The 9,619-nt window shown below is 43.2% G+C and overlaps 1 protein-coding gene across 2 annotated transcripts in view; it reads right to left on the reverse strand.

Annotated features, from left to right (window-relative positions):
* Positions 1 to 881: 881 nt before the first annotated feature.
* The window catches only part of anks1b (ankyrin repeat and sterile alpha motif domain containing 1B), a gene marked incomplete at its 5' end in the record, with an annotated part of 585,526 nt that continues 576,788 nt past the window's right edge, over positions 882 to 9,619 (reverse strand). The window contains 2 exons of one of the 2 annotated variants that reach the window (XM_083655334.1): positions 882 to 2,289; positions 3,494 to 3,585. In XM_083655334.1, coding sequence (XP_083511460.1) covers positions 2,241 to 2,289; positions 3,494 to 3,585 — 141 coding nt within the window. In that variant the 3' untranslated portion in view covers positions 882 to 2,240. Of the gene's footprint in view, positions 3,586 to 9,619 lie in introns of both variants that reach the window. The other variant, XM_083655335.1, reaches the window with a different exon arrangement.

The following is a 9,619-nucleotide window of genomic DNA, read 5'->3' on the forward strand; positions in this document are numbered from 1 at the left end:
TTATTTATCCTGGTTGCTGCTCCACCCTCTGCCGATCTGGGGAGAGCCGAAACTGGCTTCATGCTTCCTCCGAGACATGGGCAGTTAACCAGCCGCTTCTTTTCACCTGACAGGGGAAGCTTCACCGGTAGGACATAGCACGTGGGAGGATCACGCTATTCCAATGAGTTCCCCTCCCTCCGAACAGGCGCCCCTAACGACCAGAGGAGGCACCACATCAGCAACCAGGATATTGCATGTTTTGGTGTGGGGTTCCTATATGAAGGAAACCCCCAGGGGGCACGGGGAGAACATGCAAACTCCACACAGAAAGGCCCTTTTGATGACCCCACCCGTGCAGCGGGCACGCGAGGACATGCGAATGGGCACGCACTCCTTCAGCGCTCACAGAGTCCCAGGTGGGAATCGAACCCAGGACCTTCTAGCTGTGAGGCGACAGCCCTTTAATAACATTTTCTGAAACCTTTCCTGAGGCTGAAAGTCCAATAACATACAAGCATTAACAATAGTCAACAATAACAACATGTGATATCAAAAATGAAGTTGCAAATTAACAAAATATGACGTCAAACATGAACTTGCTGTTAAATTAATTGCAAATGCGTTTCTATTAACTGTGACCCAGAGGTCTTTGTGCTTTTGATGGACTACTTTTTTGATTTTCTTTTTCTTTTTTTCTTTTACGTTTTTGAGGATATATTTTAAAGTATGTAAATCAGAAGTGATCCAGGAACCTCTGACTTTCACAGAGCAGAAGATTCCCTAATATATGGTAGTCTCACACTACTGCAGAAGACCTCTGGGTATTGTATGTTTTATGTAACAGTTGGGAAAAGGAAATAACTTCTGATAACCACACCCGAAGGATGAATAATGGTTGTACAAGTCATGTTTTATTCCATGTGCTTTACAAGGATATAAATAATGGCCAAAATTACAAAAATCTGTGTGCTGGAAGCCCAAGCCTATGTACATTAGTTAGTCAGCAGTGATGTCATCAAATAAACCCTTTGCACTTTTCACCCAAAATACAATCTCTACAATCTAACACTTTGTTTTTCACCTCCAACCTTTTATTTTGGTACCTTGTCTCCAGTGCCATATACTGCAAATCCTCTTTCCTTTCCTTTGACTACATTACATGTATGAACAATGAGTTGGCAAAATATCTATGTACATTTTATAGTTGGATAATGTCTCATCCAAACAATACAGTAATACTGCGTTTAAAATAGTACATCTGCTAGTAAGATAAGAGTACAGTCCCGTGAGAAACGATGGAGGGTCGACCTGACAAGAGTTAGCTAGCCAACTGCAACATTCACTCCCTGTATAGAACTATGCTCGTATATTTTCAGATTTTTTTTAAAGGATGGCCATCATTCTCAAGCCCAAGGTTTTCATCTCAGCATATCATAGAAAAATAATGTAACATTAAGACAACAGTAGACAAGAATTGCACAAGAATAATCATAATCATCATGGTAATATAATACTCTCATATTAAACATTAAAATGTCGGGCAATACGAATAGAATACTTTTTTTTAATGCCGGATGCGGTTTCATTCACATAGGTCCACCATCCGCCGTGACGGAGTCACAGGACACCCATTGCATCTTGAGCACATTGCGGCTAGTCTGATCACATTTCTTTGCTTGTGCATATATCTCTCCATATTATATATATCTCCATATTATTTTTTGACCATAAAGAAAACAAAAGAAAGACCAAAAAGAGCAAACCAGAAGTCCTTGAACCCATGCCCGTCCCGACACGGACGCGCCCAGTGGTGCTTTTCGGGAGCTGGGCCAGATACCCGTCGTGTGTTAGCAACAGATGCCCAGCGACTGCACCCCGGTGTCCACAGAGACGCTGTGACCTCCCAAAAGTTTAGAGTTCAAAGGTCAAGCCTCCCAGCTGGACGCATATAACAGATCCTGCTGTGGCTGCAGAAAGTTGAGGCTGCTTTCAAATAAGTGTACATTCAGAGCAGACCGCCGGCTGTCAAGATGCAGTCCTTTTAGTGTGTGCAGGGGTGTGTGTAAGAGAAAGTGTAGTTTGAGTAGTAGTCTATTGGTCCGATGTTATCACTTATGTGGATGATAGATGTCAAAATTGTGTAGTCAACCTTAAACACTGTGTTTCAACGTCCATGTTTGTAGTCCTTGTGTGAGCAACAGGGTCCATTGTAGTCCTTTTTGCATTGTGTGTGTGATAAGGTCCGTGTTTAGGGCTGGCTACATTCTTTGCATTCCACAGTAATAGACATGAGCGTCCGGCATTGCCCTGCGAAGGAGATGACATCACTTATCCAGAGAGCCCTCAAACCCCGCCTCTCCACCGGCCCCCCTGCTCAGCAAATCCAAAATGGCCACCATGCGTCTCACAATCCACACGCTAAATCTTTTACATACAAGTATTTTTTCTTTTCTTTTTTTCAAATAAAATAAGCTTAACGGCCAGAAGAAAATATCCAGAAAAAAAATCTATATGTTTAAAATCAATTCTCAAGTGTTTAAACACATGTTCCTGTGTCACAGGTCATGTTGTCTCAAATACAGTTTGCCAAAGAAACTGCAAAGTTTGTCAATACCTCCAAAGAATAATTTGATATAAAGAATCAAAAAGTTGAGATACATGATAGTAGCCTGTTAGATCAACCAGTTTGACTCAAAGTAAGATTTTGCTACATCACATCTCCCATCATTCTGCTCTCCTCTTTAATAAAAAAAATAAATAAATCTTTCCTTTGCCATGTTTGGACAACTTCCCTCCTCAATGTGGCCCCCAGACTGAGCTCAACAGACAAAACAAGATCACTGGTAAGGATGGAGCTCTTAGCAGCATACTGGTTCCAAATCTCATTCAGGTTGTCAGGGGGAGTTGGACAAAGAGGCAGAAATGAAGAGGAAAAGCGAGGGATGGAGGAGAGAAAAAAAGGAGGAGAGAGAAAGCCAAACGGTTGCACCCCTCAACAGGAGAAAAGAAAAGAAAAGGAAAAACAGAAGCTGACAGCGGCACAACCGACTGGCTGACCGACAAACGGAGCTGAGCGTGCTCCCTACAGGTGGAAACAGAGAAGTGCACCGCGGCCCCGGGAGGTCAAAAGTCATGCGCCAGCACTGCAGGCGGGAGGAGGGGGCCAGGGCAAGAGAGAGGGAGAGCACGGACGAAAGAGAGAGAGAGACAAAGGGAAAGAAAGGGAGAGAAAAGAAAGAGAGAGAGAGAGAGAGAGAGAGAGAGAGAGAGAGAGAGAGAGAGACAGCGCAGCGCAGCGCCAAACGTCATCATGCAGTGGACAGGCTCGGGCTAACGGCGGGCGGGGCGGGATGGTTTTTTTCTTTAGAGTTTTCGGGCCGGTGAGGCGACGCGCTCGCTCATGCCCAAACTCCGGGGCGGGGCCCGGGGCCCGGGGAGGGCGACCTCTGAAAGGCACACACACACAGGAGTGGACAAGGCGGGTGTATGTTAGAAAATAGTGGTCTCGTACTTGGTGTTGACTCCTCTCTTGGCCTCCTGACCCGGCTCCACAATCCACGGCACGTTGGCGTGGCCCTTCTGGTCCATGGACGGCTGTTCCATCTGAGACAGAGAGAGAGAGAGAGAGAGGCGAGGAGAGAGAGACAGATGAAATGAAGAGAGAGAGGGGGAGGAGAGAGAGAGGAAATGAAGAGAGAGAGGGGGAGGAGAGAGAGAGGAAATGAAGAGAGAGGGGGGAGGAGAGAAAGAGGAAATGAAGAGAGAGAGGGGGAGGAGAGAGAGAGGAAATGAAGAGAGAGGGGGGAGGAGAGAGAGAGGAAATGAAGAGAGAGGGGGGAGGAGAGAGAGAGGAAATGAAGAGAGAGAGGGGGAGGAGAGAGAGAGGAAATGAAGAGAGAGGGGGGAGGAGAGAAAGACAGAGGAAACAAAGAGAGAGAGACATAGAGACAGAGGAAATGAAGAGAAATGATTGAAATGATCAGTATAACTGTATGTTCTCAATTTTAAAATGTTATGCCGTATGACAGATATGATTATATACAATACAATGCACAATACAATAAATAGTAAGTATGTGATTATGTACTATTGTATGGTGCATGTATTCAAACCAAATAATCCATCATGTCGACACAGTTGGAATATATAATCGGCTGCTTGCTGGTTTCGAAAATTGACATTTCATATACCGCTGGGGTGACATTGTATCTAATAGAGTTTCCAATAAAATCACTGAAAACGTTGTTGGTGGAGAGAGGAAAGAGAGAGAGAGAGATAGAGATTGAGCTGTACTGTTGATTTAAAAGCTCAGTAATGTAAGAGAGAAAGTGTGAGAGCGTGATGAGGCTCAGGTGTGAACAGAAAGCAGAACAGAGAATATGGACACAGAGGCACACAGTCTGCCACAAAAACAAACCTATTCCTTCTCCATATCTACAGATGATTAAATGTGTGGATGCTAGAGGTGTAACAACATGCATATTCCTATTGAACCGTTAGGTACGAGGCTTTAGGCTCAATACGCATTGCAAACCGAACAAATCTTTCAATGCTGAACAGTGCACGTCTTCTACAAAGACATCATGGTCAACTAAAAGGAGAGACGAAAAAGACAAAAGTAAATTGAAAAAAAATGTATCTGGCATTTATTCTTTTTTGCTGTATCGAAAAGGTATTGAGCTGTTCATGACACCACTGTGTCAAATTGAAGTGAACCGAACCGTGAATTTTGTGAACCGTTACACCCCTAGTGCATGCACAAGTATAGTCTGCACTGTCACTTTCACTATATCCAAAACCCTGCTGCACCTGTACCATGTGTTATTATGTGCTATTATTATGTGTTGTTACTATGTGCTGTTATGTGCTGTTACTACAGTATGTACTGTTATGTGCTGTTATTATGTCCTGTTACTACAGTATGTGCTGTTATTATGTGCTGTTACTACAGTATGTACTGTTATGTGCTGTTATTATGTCCTGTTACTACAGTATGTGCTGTTATTATGTGCTGTTACTACAGTATGTACTGTTATGTGCTGTTATTATGTCCTGTTACTACAGTATGTGCTGTTATTATGTGCTGTTATGTGCCGTTACTACAGTATGTACTGTTATGTGCTGTTATTATGTCCTGTTACTACAGTATGTGCTAGTATGTGCTGTTATGTGCTGTTACTACAGTATGTGCTGTTATTATGTGCTGTTATGTGCTGTTACTACAGTATGTGTTGTTATGTGCTGTTATTATGTCCTGTGTGCTGTTATGTGCTGTTACTACAGTATGTGCTGTTATGTGCTGTTATTATGTCCTGTTACTACAGTATATGCTGCTGTTATGTGCTGTTACTACAGTATGTGCTGTTATTATGTCCTGTTACTACAGTATGTGCTGTGATGTGCTGTTATTATGTCCTGTTACTACAGTATGTGCTGTTATTATGTGCTGTTACTACAGTATGTACTGTTATTATGTGCTGTTACTACAGTATGTACTGTTATTATGTGCTGTTATTATGTGCTGTTACTACAGTATGTACTGTTATGTGCTGTTATTATGTCCTGTTACTACAGTATGTGCTGTTACTACAGTATGTACTGTTACGTGCTGTTATAATGACCTGTTACTACAGTATGTACTGTTATGTGCTGTTATAATGTCCTGTTACTACAGTATGTACTGTTATTATGTGCTGTTATTATGTGCTGTTATGTGCTGTTACTACAGTATGTGCTGTTATGTGCTGTTACTACAGTATGTGCTGTTATGTGCTGTTACTACAGTATGTGCTGTTATGTGCTGTTATTATGTCCTGTTACTACAGTATATGCTGCTGTTATGTGCTGTTACTACAGTATGTGCTGTTATGTGCTGTTATTATGTCCTGTTACTACAGTATGTGCTGTTATTATGTGCTGTTACTACAGTATGTACTGTTATGTGCTGTTATTATGTCCTGCTACTACAGTATGTGCTGTTATTATGTGCTGTTACTACAGTATGTACTGTTATGTGCTGTTATTATGTCCTGTTACTACAGTATGTGCTGTTAATATGTGCTGTTATGTGCTGTTACTACAGTATGTGCTGCTGTTACTACAGTATGTACTGTTATGTGCTGTTATTATGTCCTGTGTGCTGTTATGTGCTGTTACTACAGTATGTACTGTTATGCGCTGTTATTATGTCCTGTTACTACAGTATGTGCTGTTATTATGTGCTGTTATGTGCTGTTACTACAGTATGTGCTGTTATTATGTGCTGTTACTATGTGCTGTTATTGCTGTTGCTATATTATGTGCTGTTATTATGTGCTGCATCTCTGCAGCGATGCCCTCCAGACAAATCCCTGTCCATTTACATTATTGCACCTGACAACTCAAGCAATGGTAGAGCAGTGTCTGCCACTGCCAATGTGTTCGTTGCTGTTGTGGCTGGAAGGCTGAGAGACAAACGGCATAATGGCTCTCAAAAATAAGCCCACAGCAACCAATCAAACGGCCGGGGCCTTGTTGCCGAGGGTGCTTTTGTTCCAATCTACTGGTTTATTTTCAGATTGGCTCAAAAATGATTTGGGGGAGGGGGGGGGGGGGGGAGCTGTGAGCACTGCAATATTTGACAGTGGAAGAATGCTTTTCTCCTTGCTTTTTTATGACGCCCCCTCAATTTGACAATTCAAAGTAATTTGGTTTATTGGAGTGAACGTTAAATGAACAATACTGCCAGGCGATGGTGAGGTATCATTCCACGTCTACCCTCTGTGTGTGTGTGTGTGTGTGTGTGTGTGTGTGTGTGTGTGTGTGTGTGTGTGTGTGTGTGTGTGTGTGTGTGTGTGTGTGTGTGTGTGTGTGTGTGTGTGTGTGTGTGTGTGTGTGTGTGTGTGTGTGTGTGTGTGTGCTTGTAGTGAGGACCAATTTGAGTCTTACACATGGGAAGTGAGGACATTATGGCCGGTCCTCACTTCCTCACACACCTCCAAAGGGCTGTTTGAAGGTCAGGAGGACTTGGTTTGAAGGGTTAGGTTAGAATTGGGTTTAGGTTAGGGTTCGGGGTAAGGGTTAGGCATTTATTGTGATGGTTAAGGTTAGGGTTAAGAGCTAGTCTAGGGAAAACATTGTGTCAATGAATGACTGTCCAATACAGTAGCTATACCGTACCTTGTGTGTGTGTGTGTGTGTGTGTGTGTGTGTGTGTGTGTGTGTGCGCGCACAGGCGCATGTTTGCAGTGAACGGGGTTAATCTCTGAGTTTTGCAGCATGCTACAGTTGAGCCATGTGTCTCTTTATCTTCTCCCCACACACTGCTGCAGCTACACCTTTCAATCTAGCTTTAATATTAATCCAGCTCTGCCTCTGTGCTGTCACACGCACGCACGCACGCACACACACACACACACACACACACACACACACACACACACACACACACACACACACACACACACACACACACACACACACAAACACAAACACAAACACACAAACACAAACACAAACACACACACACAATATCTAATCTCATTTAACATGATAATACCAGTTCCAATACCGGCAGTACCGGCACCCTTAAAGTGATACCGATACCAATAGAGTACTGTACTTCATTGGATAAGTTATTTTGTTCTAAAAGAGGTGTGTACTGTGTAGTATACTGTAGTCACACACTTTTTTGGTTTTGATGGCATCTCGGCACGCTGAACTGCCAACTCCGTCACATACACCACACTCCACTTCACTACCCACAGACTGTAACTCCGTCACATACACCACACTGCACTTCACTACCCACAGACTGTAACTCCGTCACATACACCACACTCCACTTCACTACCCACAGACTGTAACTCCGTCACATACACCACACTCCACTTTACTACCCACAGACTGTAACTCCGTCACATACACCACACTCCACTTCACTACCCACAGACTGTAACTCCGTCACATACACCACACTCCACTTCACTACCCACAGACTGTAACTCCGTCACATACACCACACTCCACTTTACTACCCACAGACTGTAACTCCATCACATACACCACACTCCACTTTACTACCCACAGACTGTAACTCCATCACATACACCACACTCCACTTCACTACCCACAGACTGTAACTCCATCACATACACCACACTCCACTTCACTACCCACAGACTGTAACTCCATCACATACACCACACTCCACTTCACTACCCACAGACTGTAACTCCATCACATACACCACACTCCACTTCACTACCCACAGACTGTACGGGTTGTAGCTGCTGCGGTAGTGGGACAATCACGTCACATTAAATCAAAGAACATGTGTGGTGAGCAAAACCTTTTCTTTTCTAGATCTGTGTACAAAATTATTGAATGCAGGTATCGTTTGACTGAAGAAGTTTCAATGCTACTTGGTACTGGGCTATTTCGCTATTGAGTACCCATACCCAGCCCTAGTAGAGAACCTGTGACCCACTGCTCACTATGGGGCTGGTGCAGATTGAGTCAAGTCTTGTTTGGATGGCGATCATTCTGTTCAGACTTGGACTATGCCATGTGCGTGATGTGGGTTTTGGGCACGTCTCCACTTCACAGATGTATTCCAAACCTTGGCTTGACGGTGGAAAATCTGCCCATGAATATTTTCAGATTTTGGCGATGGCACACACAGATTCTGCCAATAAGATATTTTTTCTACATAAAAAAAATAGGCTTTATACTGTATTATGAGTTCATTCATGACAACATTTGTATTCAGCTCACCTACATGCACCTCTTCAATTGCAGTGCTCATTGTATGGAAGTCATAGTCACATCTACAGTACATCACAAATTGAATGCAGCCAGATGAGATATTCCCACAACATCTCCGACACGCTGGCCCAACTTCTTGCCATGAAGATCGGACGCATGTTACCTAGAGCACTGGTTCCCAACGTGGGGTCTGGGGACCACTAGGGGTACCTGAGGGGGTTCAAGGAGGTCCCCAGCAGCGTCACCATGATTTCATTTACAAGAAGTTAACACAATTAGAGAATGGAGAAGAATGATTGTTTTGATCATAGCTTCACTGTTATCTCTATAGCGTACCTGCAATACAGGCAGCCATGGACAAAAACAATTCAGCACATTTAAATAATTTCTTGGCACCAGGTCGTGCTGTCCCTTTTAATGGTCCTTTAAAAAGGTAACTGACTTGTGTGTGTCTGTGTGTGTGTGTGTGTGTGTGTGTGTGTGTGTGTGTGTGTGTGTGTGTGTGTGTGTGTGTGTGTGTGTGTGTGTGTGTGTGTGTGTGTGTGTGTGTGTGTGGACAGAGCAATAAGTGCAGAGAGGAAACAGCCCATGCGTAAAAGCTCATCCCAAGCATTCAATGAAGGAATTAATAGACTGAGATGGTTATGCATTAAAAAAATATATTTTCTTCTTCTTTTTTTCTTACACACCGAGTTAACTTTAATGATGCTAGTTATTGCTTCAAGTTTTGTGACTCAACAGTTATTATGCAATTATTAGCATACAAAAGCACTGGTATTTGTATAGGTTGTCTTGATTCAGAGTCCAAAACAGTTGAAGTGTGCCTCTTGCAGGAGGCAGATTATCCCCATGTGGAACTCCAGGGTTTGAATGGGCAGAGTGGAGCGCATAA

This window comes from Poromitra crassiceps (assembly GCF_964638095.1).
Source record: "Poromitra crassiceps genome assembly, chromosome: 2".
Classification (NCBI taxonomy): domain Eukaryota; kingdom Metazoa; phylum Chordata; class Actinopteri; order Beryciformes; family Melamphaidae; genus Poromitra; species Poromitra crassiceps.